Source organism: Melospiza melodia, chromosome 1, assembly GCF_035770615.1.
Source record: "Melospiza melodia melodia isolate bMelMel2 chromosome 1, bMelMel2.pri, whole genome shotgun sequence".
Taxonomy (NCBI): Eukaryota; Metazoa; Chordata; class Aves; order Passeriformes; family Passerellidae; genus Melospiza; species Melospiza melodia.
Window position 1 is genome coordinate 18862159 of NC_086194.1, and position 23267 is coordinate 18885425.

At 36.9% G+C, this 23267-nt stretch overlaps 1 protein-coding gene across 1 annotated transcript in view; it reads left to right on the plus strand.

Moving 5' to 3' along the window:
- Positions 1–20199, plus strand: part of PIP4K2A (phosphatidylinositol-5-phosphate 4-kinase type 2 alpha) — a 107761-nt gene extending 87562 nt beyond the window's left edge. Inside the window, exons 6-10 of the mRNA XM_063150097.1 lie at positions 1628–1666; positions 11127–11240; positions 14732–14975; positions 16078–16181; positions 17896–20199. Of these exons, the coding sequence (XP_063006167.1) occupies positions 1628–1666; positions 11127–11240; positions 14732–14975; positions 16078–16181; positions 17896–17976 (582 nt within the window). The 3' untranslated portion in view covers positions 17977–20199. The remainder of the gene's footprint in view (positions 1–1627; positions 1667–11126; positions 11241–14731; positions 14976–16077; positions 16182–17895) is intronic.
- Positions 20200–23267: the final 3068 nt, after the last annotated feature.

Sequence of the window (23267 nt, forward strand, 5' to 3'; positions counted from 1 at the left end):
CATGAAAGCACAACAGAAAGAAAAAATAATTATATACACTATGTTCTTAACACTGGTGTCAACAGCTCTTTATGTTATTTACCTCTGTGAATGCTTCTGTAGTCTGTTCAGTTTGTCCAGCTGGACAGCATCGCTTTAACTTCTCATGCAATTCAAATTTAACATCAATATCATATTCCTCAAAACAAACTCCTTCACTGAACAGATTTATAGTGACACTGAATTTATTATAAATTACTTTTTCTTGATATTCTTTGCTATGTCATCTGCAGTTGTAGATTCAGAGTCCTTTTTTGTACATTAATATTTTTGACACCAGTTTAGAACTCACTTTGTAGCAGGAGTCTTACCTCTGTAGATACAAGAAAAAAAGACCACAAATTAGCATAGGATTTCAAGGGGTTTTTGCCATGGATGCATTTTGTTAAAATTATTTTGATGTCATTTTTTTACCAAATGTCAAATTTGACATCCTCCCTAATTTTTACTATTGTGACTCTTTTTTCCTTTTCCTTCAGTTTGGTTTTCACTTGATCTTTTTTCTGGCCTAATAATCTATTGGAGCACAGAATGCAATATAAAAGATTTCTCCTGAGTAAAGTGAACTGTTAGGCTTTTACCAGGCTTTATTATCAGTTAAGAATAATTCAATGAAGTCCTTGCTTCAGGGCCATACATAATCTGGCCCATATATCTTTTCTCTTCATCACTTCTGAGTTTTCTAAGTTTCTTTCTATAAACAGAATAAAACATGCTATAAAAGGGTGTGGTTGGGGATCCTCACATTCTTTAAGGTAGTAGGACTCCACTCCAGCACTTCTTTACACAATGCACACCCTTTAACAAACAGCAGAGTTAATTTACCCATATTTCAATGCCCAGTTACCATATTTGTAGTTATTTCTTGCAGTGCTGTTACGTGATAAACACACGCTGGGCATTTAAAATTGTGGTCTTGCTCCAAGAAATTTTTAAGGAAACATATACAGTCTTCTTTTTTGTCAGCTCCAGGTTATTCAGAAAGCACCATATTGCTCACTAGTTTTAATCAAAAAACTAAATTTAAAAAGAAAATCCAAAATGTCTTTGGCAAACACTGTAAGTCCTGTGAATGCACAGTTGGTCTCTTCTCTTTTTACTCTATGTTGCTGTGAGATACTTTGTTCTTGTTTGTACTTTATGATCTTTTAAATACTTTTTGTGTTTATATTGTGTGACATCCTTTTCAAATGTGTATTACAAATGTTCAGACAGTTATACTGAATAGGCTAGTCCATACCCATACAGCTAAATTGGCACCAAAAAAAAAGATGAGAAGTCTGCCAAGCAAACTGAACTTCCAGCATGGTACACTCAAAATGAGGATGAGAGATGAGGAAAAGCTCCAAGAATTAGGAGGACAATAGAAGTAGAGCATTTGAGGATTTAATCCATCTTTCTTCTCTCATCTTCTTCATATGATTGCAGCAGTTCAGCAGTCCTGGACATTCTACCTACCATATCACCTTTCTTTAAATCATTTCTCAAGTTCAAAAGGATACAGTTCATCCTCTTTTTGACCTGTTATAACATTTTCAAATTAGTTTCTGACATATGCACATTTTTAGATCCATTTTTTCTGTTTCAGGGCTCTACTGTGGCTCGAGAAGCCAGTGACAAAGAAAAGGTATGGTGCATTTCTGTTTCTTTTTCAATTAATTAACCTTCTAGCCAGAGTCAGAACAAACGTAACCAGTGCTGTTCCGATCCTTTCCTTTTTTTCTGCCATATTCTTCCCTCTTGAGTTCTACCTTATCCCTCCCTTATCTGTCCTCTATTTCCTGCAGACCTTTGAATATTGGTTTGCAAAGGTGTTGTAATTTCAGAGGTAAGTGAGCCAATCCTCTTCCTCCTCCTTTTCCTTTTGTCTTCTCTTAGTTTCTTCAGGGCCTGCCCTGTGCTAGGAAAACATCTGAACTCTGTTCCCTTCTCTCCTTCTTCATCTTCTTTCTCTTCCTATTTAATATTGAGATTTATGAATACTCAGGTAATGGAAGTAATGGAATTATGTGATGGGACACCCCTTCTAAACTGAGTGCAAGGATGAACCAAACCTTGAATTATAAGAACCCTTGGGTATGTAAAGCTCATACAAATGAGCAAGTGACTGAAGACTTAGATGTACATGTAGCTGTAATGAGAGACAGTCTCCCTCAAATTCTGGGCTGAAACTTTGCTCTAAACAGAAATAGATTGCTTTATTTTTCTTCACCTCCAACTTCAGTTCTTTTGGAAAATTTAATGTTCTCAGTTTTTCTTTGTGGTTTTAGCAAAATAGCCAGATGGCATTTTAGGAGAGGTTTCTCTGGAGATTCTACAGATAATTGGAAGTGTAACATAGTCTCCATCATCTGAGACGTTTTAGATTTCAAATTTGGGCAAGCTCTAACAACCCATGGCCCTTGTTTTCCTAATTTGTTCAAGCACATTCCTCCTGAATTAGCATGAGCTCATTCAATAGTTCTCTTAAGAGACATCATTTTCTGTTGTTCCCAAATTCCATTCAGATCATTTGTTTTTCTCCTAAGCAGTAGTTTTGCCATACCTGCCTCTCTGAGGCTTCTACAGTTCACACAGCTGCACTAAAGGAGTAAGGGACGTGCAGTAGCTGTCAGTTCTCACTGCATGAAAAACTCTGTGCAGGTTTTTTCACCTTTCCTAAAGCATGATGGAACACTTAAAATTCTTCTGAGCATTAGGCAGTACCACAGCCCCACCTGTGAGCTGCAGTTACCATTGCCAGCAATAGCTCTCTTCTGCTGTACCAGGCCCTCAAGATCATGTCTTGAATGCTCTCTTTTCTTTCTTTTGTCATCTGTTTTTGTTCTTGTTTAGTGGCAACTATAGTGTTTTAAATGTGCAGGAAGTAACCCTTCAGTGTCTTAGAAACAATACCTCATGTCACTGAAAACCTCTGCTGTACTATTAAAATAATCTGATAGAAAGGATGAGGACAAATTATTTGGATTGGACTGCTTCAGGTTGCAACATAAATGCTTGGACTAGTAACATAAAAATTTAAAAATATTATGTATGGTCACTATACAGGATCTGATACTATACAGATGTTTAGCAAAGTAGTTTTGAGCAATCTCTGGAATATGCCTCATAATAATAGATAGATTAATAATAGTACATGTATATTGTAGTTAATACATTGAGTGAGAACCTTAAAGAAACAGTGCCTTAATTTTGCTCCTTTGTAAGTTCATGGCAGAATTACTATAGAATTTGCTATAGATAAAATTAAACAAATGTGGGTTGTTTTATATAACTGCATAAAACAATTATGCTGTAAATCTAATGTGAAATCATAACTTCCATAAGGCAGATAACAAAAATTCTTATCAACTTCACATCTAGAACTTTTCCTTTGATTGTGAATACTTCTCTGAAAATAATGTATAAAAGCCTTATCCCCCTAATTCTTATTGTGCTATTTTAATGGTGTGACTTCTTGGGGATGGAGCTGCACAAAGGCTATGGATGTTGTCAGCACACAGTCTGAGGCTTTGGAAGCAGCTTTCTGTCACTCAGCATTCCCCTCAAAGCCAGTGCAATGCAGCAGGGAAGTGACAAGCTTGCATTCAGAAAAAAAGATTGCTAAGAAAGGAAATTATTGGGTAGCCTTCTACATTCATAGAGGGAACATCATTTTAGACTTTGAGACTCTTAGGGATTCAAACAAGGGAGAATTAGTATTTTGTTTATTTCATGGGTTTTGTTTAAGTTCTGGAGTCTGCTGTTTGATTTGAAAGGGCCAGGATACATTTTCCCTGTGCACTGGAGATGTTCAGAAGGTTTGTCATCACTATGATCTGAATCTCCTGCAGTAGGCATGACAACAGATTTACTCACCTAGAGTACTCAAATCTAACACACAGCTTTTAGGTTTAGATAAAAAGGGTGTTGTATATTTATATGAATAGACAAGGGAAGTTTGGTTCTGAAACTCTGAGCAGTGCCAAAGAGCTGCTGTCATGAGAGGTATCTCTGCACATGTGCCACTGATTCCAGGGCCTGAGGACTCTGTTGACCTGAATATGTAGATGATCCATTATTCCTGAGTGGCAAGTGGAGCCCTGTAGCATGGTTTTTTACTTCCATTTTTTCTTAAATAGATGTCAGTGTTTCAAACTTTTTCTTGTCATCTGTGAAAATCTCAAATCAATCTTAAGATTTGAAAACAACTAGAAAGGTTTGACTAGAAGGGAAGGAGGGAAGGTGTTTTAACAAATTCTCCAAAGAGATTTTGGTATCTCCTATCATAGAACGAATTGCCCATAGGGATTAAACAAACCAGACAATCTGAAAACCTGAGCTGTGTAGTAAATTATTAGCTAATTTTTAGCCAGATGGAAGCTAAATAATCAATTTATTATTTTTATCTTGAAATGACATTAATATTAATAAATTTCAATTAGTGGCAGTATAATTAGTTATTGTAACTGTATGGCTATTCACATGTGAGAGTAATAAAGGAAGCTTTTGGTACTAAAATGTATGGCTAAATTGTCTGGCAATGCCTGGTTTTTAAATGGGCTTTTAAGTCATTCATATCAAGTTTCAAATTACAACATTCAAGTAATCAAATGGTTTTCAGAATATTAGGCATTATACATTTACTTCTCTTAAAGCTGCAAAAGACAGAAAACAGAAGAGCAAGTCTTTCAGTCACATTCTAATGCAGACTGTAAATTATAGATAAATTACTTTGTAAAGGCAAATTTGGTGAAATTTCTGTACTTGAATCTTCTTCCTATCAAACTAAAAGTTATTTACTCAATTAATAAAGAAGAGACATTATGCAAAAAGATTTAATGGATAAGAAATCAGAGAAAATAGTATAATTCTTCATTAGCTTAGTAGTGTAAAAGAGATATTACTATTCAAACATGTTTTAAATCAGTTTTTTAGGATGAAAAGTTGCCTGATTGAGAGTGGTACTTTTCCATCCTGTTTGCAGTTTACCTTCTGTTTGACTGTCATCAGCTGTTTAATATCCTAACATATGGATGAGCAGTTCCAAAACTGTCATTTCAATGTTTTGTGATAATCAGTGCAGAAACAAGCACCAATCCCTTAAATTTCACCTTAACACACAATGCCTTTCATTTGTTTTAGAAATTATACTTTTAATAATAAAGACATCACTTTCTTGGCAACATGTATCATAACATACAGGTACAGATGCCTTGGATTTTAAAAGAACAGGATGTTTCAACAGTTGTCAAATTCTGACAGCTGCTCCTTTTGACCTTTTGGGCTTTACTACTCTTTTTAAAATTTTTATTATTTTAACAGTGGGCATTTTCTATTCATTCTTGGGACAATTTTGCCCTCTCAAGTGAAATGAGGATAATGCAGAACTCCCCAGGCAGTCTAGCTGCTCACAATTATGCCATACTTGCAGTACAAGATCAAATTAGCAGTAACAGCTGAGTCTACTTGTACTGATAAAAGAATCTAAGCTCTTGCTTCTGAGTGAGCAGTTCAGAAAGAAATTTGAAGAAGAAAAATAAATCCTAACTGAACTGGTGCCCACCACATTTCATCTTTCTCAAGCAATTTCAGAGATTATCATGTGTTTTTAAATCAATCTAAAACTGGTTGCATTGCCACCTCTGTAGTATGTGCTGTTTCACAAATCACCATTCACAAGTGCAGTAAAATTATAGTCAATACAATTAAATAAAGGATTTTCTATTCAAGTTTCTTTTGAGAAAAAGATTGCCATACTTGATAGCTATGTTACATCTTAATTAAATTGTATGCAAAGTACATAGCTGTGATAATTAGATTGGAAGTTATCACTGGATGTTAACTTTGTGTTTAACTTTATATATTACAGCATATAGTAATTAACTGATTTCTGAGAGGAAAGTATAACCTAAGGAAGAGGGGCTTTAGTAGAGGAAGATAGGAACAAGATCATTCAGTCTTGACTCAGGTTTTTTTACTTTTCGTGTCACTATGTAAAACATTATTTAAGGGAGATCATTCCAACATCTGACCTGTTTTTTCCTGCTGTTTTAGAATTACTAATTTCAGAACATTTTTGTACTTTAATTAGTGATTTCAGTCCACTTTTTGTGCTGATCTCACACAAGAGACTTGTGAAGTGTCTGATACTTATCTGTGAAATAAATCTAAACATTGCAATGTACAGATATTATACTTTTCAAAACATCATACTCCAAAGATAGGGAGAGACATTCAGGGTTTTGATTTCAGCATTTAGCCTTATTGTGACACCAACCCCATTACAGTTTTTCAAAATAAATCACTAGTTTGCCCTTGTATGGTTTTGAGGGGTGGGAGTGTTTTGTTTCATTTTTGTTTAGAAGTCTGCTTTCCATATGTTAAAAGAATTTAAAAAATAACAGGGGAATTTTGTGTTGCATTTTATATGTTACATGTTCATTTTGCAGCAGGAAGACATTAATGCTAGGGATAATTCTGGATGCATTTCCTTGAGCATTGAAAAGACAGTTTCTATTTTGGTACATGCTTGAGTACTTAACCCTTCTACAGCATCCTGCACAATTCTTTTTTTTCTACAGAAAATGCTTGTTGTACTGGCTAAAGTCATTCCAGTGTTTACCCTCAAACACTATTTTGGGGTTACAGCTGTATTTCCGCTGCCTTTTACGGACTTGTAAGTTGAGCTGCAGACACTTCATATGGGAGCCCCTGTCTAGGGCAAGGCAATTTGTACAACAAAAGTTGGGATCCAGCTCACAGAACTATTGGAGGCAAGAAACTGCGTAATTCTAAAGGAAGTTATTCTTCCCTCTTGTAGATCTAGTGACTCCAGAGTTTTGATTCAATTCAAAATCACCTGTTCCAAATTATTACAAACTATATTTAGTAGTATAGCCTTTTTTTCCCAAACACTGCCTTCCATATCTGCTGGTGAGCCCAGTACTTTAAAAAACGAAGGTGTATGTGGGTCATTTGCTGTTTAAAAAGCCCAGGGTGTGGACCTTCACTCTTGGCAGATGTTTTACATAATTTTCAAAAGTTATAAGTTGTAAGCCAAATTTTTCCATGATTAGCTGCATGAATAATGTGACTTGTGGCTAGTTCCAGAGAAAAAAATAAGGCTGCTATGCAACATTTCTCCTAAAATCTAAATCTTGTCTTTGTTAGATAAGAAATTGCTGCCAAATCATGAGGACAATTAGTCGTTTTTCCTTTTTCAATCACTTATTTGGAAACTTACCTGACCTACAGCTGTTTTATCAAGCTGCTTCCAAAATTGCCAGCATTAATGTTAGCTGTGACCATTATTTTTGTTGTCATGAGGTATGCAAAATCTCTTTGGGGGAAACAAAACTGCTGATATTCACTTCAACTCATTAGGATAGGATGCTGAATTGAGATGTCCTAAGAAATAAACAAAAACTGTTACCATGTTCATAGAAATAAAGCTTCACCTGGTTCTTTTTAAACTCAAACAGTATCAGCTCTTACACTATACTTTTATTTTGAATGAGGCTTTGCACATTCTGTCATCTTAGTTACTAAGAAATCTTTATTGATTTTTTCAGCCTTTCAAAGGCAGTGAAATCTTCCTGCCATTAAAATTCTCTGTGACCATGGCAAACTTTGGAATGCAAACCTGAAGTGTGCTGATAACATGCTTTTTTAATAGATATTTTATATTTGTAAAATCTGTTGTGCCTTTCTTGCATCTTTAAGTAGGAGATTAAAAACAGTGGAGGTGGTTCAGAAAGAAAATCTATTATTAATTTAGTGGAAGTAGTTAGATGCTCATCTCCTGTGCAGCTCTTAAAATATTTAGTTCTTTAATGACAGTAATATGTTCATTATAATGAATTACATTCTAGGAGAATCATTTTCCAACAAGGATTTTGCTTCATTGGAAATATTTGAGACATCATAAAAAATTAACCATATCAATTGTTTCATTAAAGCAAAACCTCAATTTTTTTCAATTCAGATAATGCTCTAAACTGCCACAATGTGATTCTATTTGTGTTTATTTCAGCATGTAAGAAATTACATAGTGGGATTTTTCAGCATGAACGAATGTGTTATTAATTCAGCATAACTACAAGAGCCCCTCCTAGTTGAATATTTCATAGGCTTTGGTTCTTAAATTCACAAATCAATTTTAAGACAAATTTCATTTAAAGTGCTACGAGAAGCACTTCTACCAGTGTCTGTCATTAGTAATATGTGGGACTGCACCAGTATCCTGGGACTATTCAGCTTCAAATAACTGGGGAGAATAATATTGCCTAGTACACCAGAAAAAGGTCTTTGTCTAGTAGCACCTAGAAAGAGGGAGGAGAATAGGCTGGGAGGCATCATGCAAATAATGTAGTGAGGGCAACCACTGACACAGGGCTTTTTAGTTTCATTTGCTTAGATGGGATCCACTGCTTTTACTTTGTCCTTCTTCTTCACTTGCTTCAGAACTGCCTTTTAACTTGCATGGTTCTACACTTGCCAAGTCTTTATAACTATGGGTATTTGGGTGAATAAAGATTACCTCAGATAAATATTGTCAGAGGGATGATCGTGGTCTGGGGGAACCTGCATCCATGGCAGTGAAGTCTGGCTTTTTGGGAGTGCTGACTCACTGCCCAGAACGTCCTTGGGAGTGCCCCTTGGGTCTTGGCAGGCAAGAACTGCAGCAGATCAGCTTTGCTAGTTCACTTCTATTAAAAATAGGTTAGAGACAAGGTTAAAGTGAAGTATGGCACTTGCACAACTGGCTTACCAGCCTTAGCATCTTCCAAAGAAGACGCTGCTTGTAATTTGAGTTTATTTTTGCCACCACAGGACTGTCCTCAGTGGCGAGGCAGCGTCCCCTGGCAGCCCCGCGGTGTGGCTGGGCTGTGCTCTGCGGGCAGCCTGCGGCACAGCCTGGAGGCAAACAAGCATCTCAGCATCTTAACCACAGCACATCCCCCCTCTGTGCTCACCCTCCAGCTTTAAACAGCACTAGCAGGGGGGGGTTCTGTGTTAATGGGTTTGTTTCACTTTAACCTCTGCCTAATTTAATCAATAACTTGGGTATACTAGGTGGAAAAATAATCTGGGGGATTTTTTTAAGCGATTTTGGGCTAAAAATAAAGGAAGCTTGGTTTCCTGCATTCTTTTCATTATTGCTTCATCTTAAATTATTTCATCCAAATCTCCTCTCCATTCTTAAGCATCCCACGCGCTGGATTCCATCCTCCAGTGTTGGCAACATCCCTGGATCCACAGTCCTGCCTCTGTGCAATTAGCCCTGTCCATGGGACACTCTGCTCAATTGAGTATGGTAATCTCTACAGCTGTTAGCCTGGAATGCTTATCTGATGTTACCCCTGCTCCTTTTTGTCCTAAACCTCTTACTGAGTAGGCCAGAAAGAACATCATGGTGCACTGTGCAGTCATACTGTGGTAAACAATATGTGGTAAACAATTGTGGTAAACAATTCATTGTGAGCTTCAGAAAGTGTCCAGCACTGTTTTTGAGTAAAGCAGGAGAGCACTGCTGAATGACTCTGGGACAGATGAATGGTTCTAGCTCCATCTCATCAGCTTAGGTGTTTGCTTTGTTGGGTTTTTTTAAAATATAAATAGAGGATCACTATTAGAGGGTATTTTAATGTATCAGAGTGTTCTAAATGCAAGACAATAATAATTCAGTTCAGCCAGACTAGGACCTTTTTTTTTTTTCAAACTTCATAGATATTGGGATGCTATGAATTTAATAATGGATTTGTAACTGTTACAATGTTACTAATTTCTCAAGTGGTTTTGAGCAGTTATTGGAAGAAAAGGATCATTTTTCTAAACAAAAGTAGCATTGTGGGATCTCAAGCAATTCACAAATTCTAGGTCAAAAAAATTAATTTGGACAGCTGGGGAACTGAATATTTTGGCCACCTCAGTGCACGCAGCCCAACAGCAAAAAAATCTTTTAGCCATTGTGAAGATCTATAAGGACCTCCCAGAGTCTGCTGTGGTGCTCACATTTTAATGCTGTGCTTTCCAAGATATACCTGTTGGGAGTAGAGGAAAGAAGCTCTCAGGTTCTTTTCCTTGCTGTTTCATAGGAAGAAAATAAACTTCATGAAAAATACCATCTCCAGTAAGATTATAAGCAATGTCTGACTAGTTAAACTTATGGAGGACATTCCTGCAGGCTGTTAGCTTCCTTTTATTCCTAGGAGAAGGACTTTCAGATTAAGGGGAAATTGTTTTATTCAGGGTACTCGCTAGTTCTTGACCATTGACAGTTCACAGGAATTGCAGCACTGGTTGTTCTGTAACATTTTCCTTGTAAAGGAAACCTGTTCTTCCATACTATTGGTTAAAGGTGGGGCAGGGAGAAAGGCTGTTCATTGCTCTTAATGGGCCAATTTTTTAAAAGCTCTGATTGCAGGAGTAAGTATTACTTCTAGCTTGCTTGACCAAATGTCCTGAAGGAACTACTCTTTTGTTTGTCAGTTTGCTGGGGCTTTCTGAGTAGACTTCCAGTCACTGTCCATTAAAAACAGAGCCTGTTTGAGGTGTTGCAAATCACTTCATGAGGGAGTTGAAGATGAAGGTAATCATGTTGCTCCAACATCAGGATTATTAATTACATGTTGAAGAGGCAGTGGTCTTCTCTGGCATTTGCTGCTTTTAAGCAGAATTTCATAATTCAATATTCATTTGATGCTTTCCAATGATTATTTGGTATTAGGCACTTGTGAATATTCACAGTGGTTGTGCAAAATGCAATCCTGACTTCCTCTGTAAGACCTGATGCAGGCCCTTTGTTATGAGGGATTGTTTTAACTTCACTTACTGCCAGTTCCTTTGACAAATGACATCTTGGAAGAAGCTGGATGCAAATCAGTGTTTGGTGTAAATGTGGTATTGAGTGGAGCTTTTTTTCCTGGCTGCATTTGCTGCCCAGGTAACACATTCCTTCCAGGCCGTTCCAGGAGGGGTAAGGTGAGCAAAGAGCTCTGTAGGTGCAGTTATGGAGAGCTGTGTGCCGTGGAGGCACCGGGCCAGCAGCTTCACTGCACTCCTCTTTACAATCGTGCTCATACAGGAATTTTGGTTTGTTTCAGGCCAAAGAGCTGCCGACGTTCAAAGACAATGATTTTATTAATGATGGCCAAAAGATTCATATTGATGAGAATAACAAAAAGATGTTCCTTGAGAAACTCAAAAAGGATGTTGAGGTAAGAATGTGCCTGTTCAGTTACATGTAATTAAAATGTGTGGCAAATTATGGATATCCCAGGAAATCATACCTGTAATTCATTAATAAAAGCTCTTGTTTATAAAACTGTAAAAACTGACTGTTTTAAATGAAACACAATTTAAACTTTCAGGAGTTGATCACTGCTTTGCTGATGTGATAAATGGCTTGCTGCCATAGCTGGTTGCCATACATTGTTCCTGCCTTGATGATGTGATGTTAAAATGCTGGTACTGCTTAGTACTTAATGCTTTACAAGCCTAGTGCTTCCCAATGCCCCTGAGAGAGAGGTGAGTATTGTTAGTTGTATTTTACAGGTGGAGCTCCACCAGAGCTAAGGCCAAATGTGGGCTGTAGTCCATAACAGAGGAGGGGCATCTGCCCTGCTCACAGCTGTGCATGCCCTTTTTGTTTCATGTTAGTAATCCAGTTTTAAATAATTCTAAGTATCACAACAGTAGAGTGCTTCAATAATCTAAATACAGTAATTGGATTCTCATTACCCTAATGTAGTCTTTCATATAAATTTGTATTTTACTTGGCTGAATATAGTAAATACTTGAAAGAAAAGTGTTAATGTATGAATTTATTGAAACATTTTCACTGATTTTGTTCAAATAATAAATATCAGACTAACTTGTTTACACAACTTGCCATTAGTTTGCATAATTTAAAATATTTTTCCTAAACACAGTATTTTGCAGCTTTATACTCAAAACCTAAAATCTGTTTTCAAGTAAAAAGACAGATTTGGAAAAGACTTGGTAGCAAAATGTGTCTGTGACTTAATAAGACTTTCAGCTATTTATATCAAAAGAGCTCTGTGAATTGACTTTCCAAATTCTTCAGATTTTATCTCATTAGTTGTACAAAACAAAATACTGTTACTTTAGAATTTACCTAATAATTTGCTTCTGAGGAAATATAATTTCCCATCATAGTAACAATGGGAAATTTATGGTGGTGAGGATGATGAAAACATAAATACTTTGTGAAATATCAATGTGTGTTTATTTTAGATTTAAAATACTGTGCTCTACTGATGTCACAGCTCTAGAGATAAGTTTATTTGGGTTAAAATTTTATGCTCTTTTAACATGTGCTGCTGTTGCTGACTACTGCTTTTACAGCAAGTAGGCTGAAGATAATATCTTAAGTGTGTGGAAGGAATGTGTAAGATACTTTCTTACCCTGAAAAGTAGATTGTGTATGATCTATATCATTTACCAGACTGGGAATATAATGGCAGATTCCAGATTATGACTTGAGAGGTTGGTTTTATGGGTTTGAAGTTTATACAGAGAAATGTTTAATATCCATGTAAACCACTAGTGTGAAGTGATCTGGCTCCTGATTTTGACAATGGCAAGCTATTCTTTAACCTTGCTTTTCTTTTGTTGGTTCTTTTTGCCCTTATTGGATAACAGATAGACACACTTTGTAACCAGTGTGTAAAAGCTCACATTTCACTACAATGAGAAGAAATGCACAAAACTTAGTATATGATTATCTTATCAGACAGTATTTATAGTTAAACGTATCATGAGATACCATTCTCAGCTATATAGCTTTATATCTGTTGTTGTTTTTTATTAATCTTTGTTTCAATATTTCTCTCCTAATCAAGTCCTGTGTCCCCTTCCTATGTTCAAACACAAGTCATTACTGCTGTTTTGGTGTTCCCTTGTCTGTTTTCCCATCTCCTTATTCCATTGCAGGTGTCCTGAGAAAAACTACATATTTTTTCCATTTAAAATCAGATTTTTTTTCTGCTGCTGATCTCCCTAAGTCTTTTTGTTTTTAACAACAGCACATTTTTTTCCAAGAGCCATTCTCTTCTAATTTGTAGCTCACTGTTTTTTTCCCAAGAGTCCATTCTCTTTCATACTGTTCTGTATTATTATTAGTAGATTTTTTTTCCCCTGTATTTACCAAGTAGTGAATAATATGCCTGGAGTTCTTCCACCCATTACCTTTGGCCAGTCTCATTTGTTTGTATTGTATATTGTTGTGTATCATCTCTTCAAACTTAGATCTCTTCCAGTCTTGGGAGAATCTATTGTTTCATTATATTGAAATAAATGATACTGAAATCTTTAAAAACCAGTTTCTTCTTCTTCTTAAAACCTCCTCTCAATCTCACAATATTTCTTCCAGCACTTGAATTTACAGTTATCTCCAGCTCACCTCTTTCCTCAGAATCAGATTTTGACAAACTGGAGTTTCTCATTGCCCAGTATTTTACCTTTTTCATCCCTATCACTCTCTCTGTACCAAAGTCTATCTAGCTCGAATGCCTTCTGTCCTGGTCTGCTCTGACTTCCTTTTTGTAACCACTTAGAGTTTATAAAAACTGTAGCAATTTTTATTTTCAGCCATTTTCTCTGCATACCATAAGCATGGGTTTCACAAGCTTGAAATCACAATGCTGCTTTTAAGCTGCAGCACAGCTCTGTCCTGCCTGTCCTTTGCCCCCTTGAGCTGTTTACCCCATTTTTCTGCTTTTATACTTTCCTTATTTCCATCCCCCTCTTTCTGCCTTATGCTGTTCTCCTCAACTAAAATAACTCTTTGTTTGTACATATCTCTTTGTACATACTCTTTGTACATACTCTTTGTTTGTATTTATCTTTCAGTTTCCTAAAATCTCCTATCCTTATTCTTTATTCAAAACCACCCTTTCATTCACATACATGTTTTGCTTTCGTGATGTGAATCATGAGCCTGTCACAGTGAAGAGAACACAGCATCATTTCATGTCTTCAGGGTGTGAAACTTCCCAGCTTTCCACTGCAAGAATATTTGAACGTTTTTTATGATTCTTTAATAAGACTTAAAAGGGATTAAGAGGTTGGGTTCAGCATCAGATCATAGCATGCTCTACACCTGATAGCACAGAGGCTGCTCTGGACACTGAGCAGTGACAGAGCAGTCCCCACCTCAAGTGCTGTGTGTGGTTTGGGCACCACAACACAAGGCAGCTGTCCAAGGAGGCCAGAGAGGGGGGTGCCACAGCACCAAGCCTGACAGAGTTCAACAAGCATTTGGTCAATATTCTCAGGCACAAGGTGTGACTCTGGGGGATGTTTCTGTACAACAGGGCCAAGAGTTCACTTGATGGTCATTGGGGGTCACTTCCAACCCAGGCTGTTCTATGAATCTAATTGAACTGAAACATGAGTCCGGAGTAACAGTTGTTGGCTTGCAGGCACACTGGTCTTCACTAATCACAGATTTTTTTTTCCCTGAGGCTTTTGGAAGAGTGGGCTACAGAATAAGTTTCAGGTAATTTCTGTGCTGCTAATACATTTTAGTAAAATCAGGTATCTCTTTGCCAGCTTTAGCACTTAATCTTCCCTTTGCTCTCTCTCAGAATTGTCTTAGAAGTTATTCTCAATTGGTGACACCTTTTTGTAAGTGGAGCTTATGTTTTTCAGCAATATTGATAGAATGCTTATTATCACTTTCTAGTTCCTTGCTCAGTTAAAACTCATGGACTACAGCTTGCTGGTTGGAATTCATGATGTTGAAAGAGCTGAACAGGAAGAAGTAGAGTGTGAAGAGAATGATGGAGAAGAGGAAGGTGAAAGTGATGGGACCCACCCTATTGGAACCCCTCCAGACAGTCCAGGAAATACACTGAACAGCTCACTGCCTTTGGCTCCAGGGGAGTTTGATCCAGCTATTGATGTTTATGGAATAAAATCCCATGAAAGTAAGCAGTAAGAAATATTTCTATGTTAAGGTGGTTTGATCCTTGCATCAGAATTCTAAAGTCTTCACAAACATGTAAAGGCAAATATAAACTGAAAAACAAGTTGACTATGTGGAAAAGGAAATTTGCTCTTTGGTGGTAGCAGAAAGAAGAAGATTTCCATAATGCTTAGCTATTCTGGTTCACCAGTTCTTCAGCATTTAATTCATGGGGTTTTCATCCCTTTCAGAAAGTCTAGTAACTATAATTGGTCTTTTCTGGCAGATAACACTGTTAAACACAGTGTAAAAAGAATGAGAAAAGCGGTGTTCCAAGTTATATTTCTTTTTTTTCATTGCTTTTTGAAAATTTGTGCAGTCATACCCAATTTCTATGTTGCAACTAAGAAAGTCTTCATAAGGAGTATGTAAGAAGCTTAAAACTGAGTTTAATGTTAGTGTGTAAAATTAAGTATAACTGGGTACCTGTGGCTGTTCAATATAGGAAAGTTACCTTTTCTTTTTTTTATAAGCATTGACAAAGAGTGGTTTGATTGATAAAGAAAATATGATCTTTAGTTGCACCAAGAGAAGTTTAGGTTAGATGTCAGGAAAAAATTCTTCACTGAAAGTGTGATTGGGCACTGGAATTGTCTGCCCAGGGACATGGTGGAGTCACCATCCCTGGACACATTTAAAAAAAGATTGGACATGGCACTCAGTGCCTTGTGTTAGGTCATAGGTTGGACTTGATGATATCAAAGGCCTTTTCCAGCCTAGTTTATTCTGTAATTCTCTTTGTTGACACAGAAGCATTACCTTTCATATAAAACTTCATAGTTTTTCCACAAAGATTAAATCCATGTTACCTTAACTGAGCAATAATTTCTATTTCTGTATGCTAGCTTTTTGTTTTACACTCATTTAGGGGATTTTGCATTATATATGAGTTCAGTTAAACTCTGAATTAAGGACAGCTTAAGCTTGTGCTTTTTACACATCTTGATTATGACTGACATTGACCTGTCTTAGCTGCTGATTGAGTTGTACCAAGTCTCCTTTGTTAGAACCCGTTGTTAAGATGTTTCAGAAGTCCTTCTTACTGCCCTGTTTGCTGTTGGCAGATGCTCCCAGGAAGGAGGTGTACTTCATGGCCATTATTGACATTCTTACTCATTATGATGCAAAAAAGAAAGCTGCCCATGCTGCAAAGACAGTAAAGCATGGGGTAAGTATCTGTGTTGATTTCTTCCTCTTACTCATTTATATTCCTGTTTTTGTTTAGTGCCCTGGTAGGGGACAGTTCAGTAAAGCTAGGAGAGGGGAAATAAATCCTACATTACATACTGATAGTGGAACTCCTTTTTCAGCTGTGTGCCCAGCTTTCTCACCCACAGAGAGCTCTAGTGAGATGCTTTTTAAGACTGTCCTAAATTTGTGAGATTTGCACCTTATTCTTGCAAACAAAGCTGTTCACCACTCTATGAAAGCTGTCATGAATCTAATTTCAGATGCAGGGCCCGAGTGATGGTTTCATTGTTTGGTACAGCCTGCTGAAAGTTACTTCTTCAACATATAACATGGCTCACTCTAGAAGACTTCTTCAGAAAAAAAAGTGCAATTTACAAAATCAGGCATGAAAATTTCATTTACATAGTAAATACTCAGAGACTGTTCAGTGAAGGCTTCTGCTTGACTGCCATTATTTAATTTTGACTGAAATTACTACTTAGCAGCAGACACCAAAGAACCATGGTGAAACAGCCCAGTCTTCCAGATTTATGATTTATGTCTACTGTTATCACTCCTTTGGTGTTTAACATTTAAATTTCATAAACTTCTTAAAAAGAGCATATTCATTCATGAGGCTTAAATCCCTCCTGTGTCTAAGTGTCTAAAGGGTCAGGGCATTGTGAGAAATTTTAGGCAAAGGGCTCTGGGCTTTTTAGTTACAGTAGAGAATGATATGACCTGCAAAGGCCTGTAGGAGGTATGTTTTGTCTCTCTAAAGCAATGCTTTCATTACTTTCTGCTTTCTGGGCAGCTGAAGGTTGATGCAGATCATATGCAGCCATTATCTGGCAATTATTACTGAACTTTGAAAGTAGCAGACTTTAAAAATTCACACTTCTGGCTTAAATAACAGATAGAAATATTTTGTGAGCAACAGCTATGATTATTGAAGCTGATTGGGCTTAGAACTTACTGCAGAACTTCATTACTTTCATACATTCATTTTGTTTATTTCTCTGTCTTCATCCTGAGCCACATGACACTGAAGTTCATTCATTAATTGCATGCATGCAACTTGTCTCTTTTCTAAAACAGGAAAATATAAATAAAAACGTGGGTAAGGCTCTGAAAAACTCAAATAAAAATATTAATGAAATCATTACTTCATTGAAATAACAATTGTATGGCTTATTCAGTGAGACCAGATTTAAATGCATAAACATTGAAAAAGTGTTACTCTTACCATGTATTTCAAATGAGGCTGTGTAGCATTCAGATAACAATATGTGTTACACAACTGTTGACATGCCAGGTGTAAGGATGGCAATTCAGTCTTCTCTGTGTGAAGGCACTGCTGCTCTAGGGACCAGAATCTGCTGGTGAATCAGTGGGTAGCATGGCTAATGTGCTGTAAAAATTCATATAGAAGACTGAAGTACAATGAAAGTAAAGAGAAGCATGGAAAGTAAAAAGAAAATTTTTCAGAAATGGATGATAGCTGTCACAGGGATGAGCACTGATTATCAGTGTCCTGCTGTGAAGCCTAAAAAGGCACCAGTGAGATTCTGCTTGTGGGTCAAAATTTACAGTTTGCGTTTCTAGTCTCTGGTTCTAGAAAACTGAAACATGAAATTTATTAACATTTTCAATGACAAAAGCATCAACTAAAACACTGGTTCTTTCTTCTCTTGTCCCAATTCTCTGTATAGGCTGGTGCAGAAATTTCAACTGTTAATCCAGAACAGTATTCAAAGCGCTTCTTGGACTTTATTGCCAACATCTTGACGTAACCTATCATGTTACATAGGACAGACACAAGACCTGGGGACAGCAGCAATGGCTACATTGTAGGGAAAAAAAGGAACTCAGAGAAGCACTCACCTTACAGAAAGCAACCCCTTTGTTTACATCTGCTGGCAAAGATGACTGAAGTGGGGTGGAGTACTCGCTTTAACAGCTGCCTGATATTCCCAGCATAGTTCTAGCTATTTCTGACTCTTTTGTGTGTGCAAAAAAAATTTAAAATAATTTAAATAAATAGAACAGCTTACTCAGAGTGCACTGTGACAGTAATACTCTGATGCTACCAGCTGAAATGGAATAAATGAGCAAAGAGGTGTGGGGTGGGGATGGGGAAGAGTAAATGCATGTTAAATCTACAATATTGATATCAAACTGTAAACTGTGGATCAGTTTATATTTTGAAAAAAGATACATGACAGTATTCTTCATGATGATGGTGATGGTGATAATAATGAAGACCTTACTGCGAATGTTACACCCTGCACACTGGCACTCCTTAAAAACACAGCTGCAACAGCCCTTGGTGCCGGAGGCTTTTCCCATTTGGTTCCTGGCAGTTGGGTTTTGTCCTTTTCTTTCCTCCCTATCTTTTTTGTCTTCTTTTTCAGCACATTGCATCAGGAAGTTCAGCCTCTCAGACATCTGAGAGCTGGCATCTCTTACCTTACAAAGAGCTAACATCATTCATGCTATGTGTACATTTTTGCTATAGTAAACTTACATTAAGGGAAAACTTTGCTTATTTCTCTTTGTTACCTGAAGTTTTCATTTGTTTTATATTCTTGCAATATAGGAACTAATAATGTTACAAGTGTAAAAGTAGTTTATCTGAAGAAGTGCATAGTTTTGGGCAATAGTAGCTCCATCTTCTACCCATCCTGAAAGATGTGCACACTGATAGAAATTCCATTCCCTTGTAATTTACTGGGAATTTGAAGTTTAAATGCTTATGTTGTACTGTTGAAATAGCAGTATTTTATTATAGATTATCCCTTGAAAAATGAACCCTGAATTTTACTGTTTACATTATTAGGAAAGCAGGGATATTTCTGAATTTCAGAGCCGTGTACAATATAAGACTTTTGAGTTTACATGTAAAGTTATTTTGCAGTACAAATGAAGTAATGTTTGTCATCTTCCAAGAGGTAATATGCAGTAGTGTACTGAAGTGAATGTCTCGCTCACCTCCATGATAGACTCTTTTACAATAAAATGAGAAAGGATATTTTGGAGGGATTTTTCCCAAGGTTGTCTTTCAGCATCAAAATGACCTGTCCTACCATTTACTCAATTTTGATTGTATAGTACATTGCCTGAAACTGTGCTGATCATGTTTAACTTGTTTAAAATTTTTAAACAACATTGTATTCCTTCTCCTCTTGTATTTTTCCCTGAAAGACTCCATGCTTGAAAGAGACAAATTTACATATGCTTAAAAGTTTATCTACTTATACACTGTGCTAAAGCTGTGCCTTTAAAATTTCTTTATTGAAATTGTTAGATTTTGTAGGCAACATAAGAGAAGTCAACCCTCCCTCTCATCATTTCTAACTGGGATCAGGAGTGCCAGCATGCCTTCTCCATAACCAGTGTCAGTGCTGCTCAGCCTGCAACTCTGCATAACCTGTGTTGTGGTTCCCTTCAGAGGAGCCCCTGCAACAGCAGCCCCTTAATTACACTTCCAGTGGCCAAAGGCAATACTACCCCTGTTGCTGTGTACTAATTTTTCTTCCTTTCCCCAACCATTCCCACAGGGATTTTTGTTACGTTTGACTTAGTGATGTCTGCAGCACTGTAATGTATGTGTATACTTTTGTATTGTATGTATTTAAATAAGTTGGTACTGTGGCTTGATTTTATTTTTTTTTCTCCTCTCCCTAAACACCCTGGTTGTCTATGTTCTCACCCAAGTTTCGTTTTCTGAAGCTTCTGAAGGTATGAGGCCACAGGGAGACCCTGGAGTAAAAACAAGGTACTCAGAGTACATATTTAATTACGGCCAACGAGTGTACATTTGAGACCATTTTAAACATTTACAGCAAAGCATTCTTTTTGTCTGTGTAGCATTTTTGTCACTCACTCTTGTTGATAAACTGTTTATTTGGACAGGGCAAGGAAGACTCATTATTGTGTATGTTAGTGCTTAGATTACACTCCAAACATGAGCAAGGCTTTATAAAATAAAGCACTTTGATGACTCACTAGGTAAATCCTTTGTTCTTGTGTTTCACCTGTGGTTTTGATTGCTTACAGATGAATTTTGGATGTTAAATGCCTGTATCACAAAGGAAAAAAAGTAAGACAAAATTTAAACTTGAGATTTTTCACTAGATTTTAACATGCTTCTTCTATGCTTACTTTAAGGGGCTTGAAACATTTAGTCTCTGGGGTTTTGGGCTGAGACTGGCTCTGAGAGCAAATACTGAGGTTTGTAATTGGCAAATCTGTGGTCTAAATCCTAGTATTAATAACAAAACAGCAAGATCATCCATGATAGTTAATTGATAGAAGGATTGGCAGAACTTTTTTAGCTGTGATCTTATACTAAACCAATCATTTTAAAAATATTTGGGAATAAGTCCAGACTTTCATGGGAAGGAGGGAGGGATTTCTATTCTCGAATTTCAGGACACTGATTGTTGGGGCTTTCAGTGCATGATACAGCCTGTGCTACACATTGTGGGCAAATGGCAGAAAAGTGTCTTTTTCTGACTTCACTTTTAATTATTTTAATATATTTGTCACTTTCTGGTTTTTTCAGTTTATTGCACAGATGTAGCAAAACAATATTTTTGGCAGTATTAAGTGTAAAATACATGTCTGAATTCATGACAAAGTAGATATACCCCAAAGACAAGGGGCTGAGGAGCTGTTCTATTAAAAGTAGGTGAAACAATAGAGACTGGAGAGATTCAGCTTCTTAATTACTCACTTAATAATGTCTCTGGTAATTTAAGGTTGCACTTCACACAGCTGCTGCAGCTGCTGAGAGTTTGGAGTGAGCATGGTGCCCAAGGAATGCTGCTCAGATTACTGGACCATTAGCCACGGTGGGCAGCAAGCAGCTGCAGGACCCTGCCTTTGGCACAAGTGTGTACATGGCAATGTGTAAGGAAATGTTATCTTTCCTTAAGGCAGTGATGATATTCCACATAGGAGATCCAGCTGGCTTGTCACTGCAAGGACTGCAACAAAATAAATAATTAAATTTTAAATTCTTGAACAATAATTTTCTATGTCAACTATATAACCTAAATGTATAATCTGAATTTCCTGCTCCCTCCCTTGTGCGCACTTCTTTTCCGAAGTAATACTAGTTAGCAAGTCCCTGCATCAAGAGGCACCATTGCATTCTGATGCAAAGCCTGCCTTTATCCAGTGTCTGCTCTCTATATGTGCTGTCCTTTTGTTCTCCCTCAAATTCATGTATTTAATGGGGGAAAAATACAAGAATAGAGAGCAGTTAACTTACAGGAGAAATCTGTTTCCTCTCTGTATGTCCTGATTTCTCTGTGGCAGGAGCTTCTTTCTGGCAGTCAGCACATCCCTTACAATGCCAAGTGACAAAGGCCTTGTGTGTGAGATTAAATAATTTAAAAATTGCTTTATTAAAACTGTTAAAAAACAGGTCTGGAGAGGACTTGAAAAGTTGATAAGTCAGTCCCAGAGCAGTTCAGCTGTAAATAAACATTGGTGAGAATGGGGTTTATCTTTTCCAGGGAGCTACTTCCATGACTTCCCTGTGCTTTCTCTTCCCATGCCTCACTAGCTCTATCATTACAAAGATTTTTTTTCTAAAATCTTACCTGACTACATTACTATGCTTTAAGCTCATTAATATTTGTTCTATCTACAGAGGACTCTAAGAACAGTTTATTCTTTTCCTCTTCCAGTTTCTCTTAATGTGATCCTGCCTCTGTGTACTGAACAATGCAAATATTAGCTTTTGCACATTTTAAATTGAATATTCCCTCTCTTATTTAACAAAATTATCAGAATGGTTTGAGCAAGGCAGAATGGCCTATTCCATTTTCTGTAATGCCTAATTTAAAAAAAAAAAAAAGTTAAAATGGTGCTTCTTGAATTTCTGTTTTGAGAATTTCATAGTCATTCATTTACCATCTACTAAAAAAAAATTTGTCATAATTGCTGTGTGCACAAAGTGCAGTTTCAAAATGAGCACAGCTAATCCTTGTCTGTAGTTGTGGCTATAACTGCAATAAAATGCTGCTTTTCCTTTTTCCCGAATTATGCAATATCACAATCTTAGTTTTTTCTCATCACATTCCCTTTTCACAGCTTCCTGTCTCATCTCCATTAGTGATAATCAAATAAAATAATTATTTGGCCATAAGTATTAAGGTACAAAAAATACTTCTTGCAAGGCGGCATAAATTCATTCTTACCCAGTACTCTGAATATTTTTAGGCATTTTAGTTATTCCCCATATGCTTCAAGTTCATAAAATGCTTCTACTTTGTTTCAACTCAATCTGTTTCATTCATAGTGACTCATTTTATTTAGCAATGTGTGTCCTACTGGAATAAATGGTGTTTGTGTAAGAACCTTGTGTTTTGAAGAGGTTTAGCACTTCCACACAAGCCTGGAAGGTAATTTAACTCATTACAGTTCTGGTGTTTCACCTTGCCCAAGGCCAAAGCACTCTACTTTCTTTTCAGTTTTATGTATTTTTAAGTGGATGCATAAAACTATTTTGTTACAAGAATCTCTCAGTCACTCTAATGTTTAGAGTGCATGTGTCCTCCCAAGGCAGAGGGAAGGGCTCTTCCCTCTTGCAGTGGCTGGGCTGGCAGCAATTCTGGTTTGTCTTCCATCACCTGAGGATAACAGGGTCACGTTTGAATCAGTTTAAGAGAAAGTCCTCTGTTCCTGAGATGTGCCTGTTTATCCCAGCACCTTGGATTCAAGTGATACAAAAAGAATCCTTTCTGCCAAAGAGGTCTGATTAATTAGTGCCTACTTCAGCCAGGCATGTTATCCTAAATTGAACTTTACACTCTGTGTCAGGTCCCCATCTTCTTTCACACTGTGGAATTGCATAACAAAACCAAGTAAGTCTTAGATAGAAATTTATTTGTACATCAGCTGCACCAGAGACTTTGTATTTAAGATGTTAAAATATCAAACTGTACTGTGCAATGCTGATCATCTCTTCATAGGGTAGACTGGAAAGAATCTGCTTTTAGTTAAGCAGTGATAGGCATGCTCACCTGCTTGGTACTGCTCTGCAGCTTCAGTCAGCCAAGATCTGTGTGGC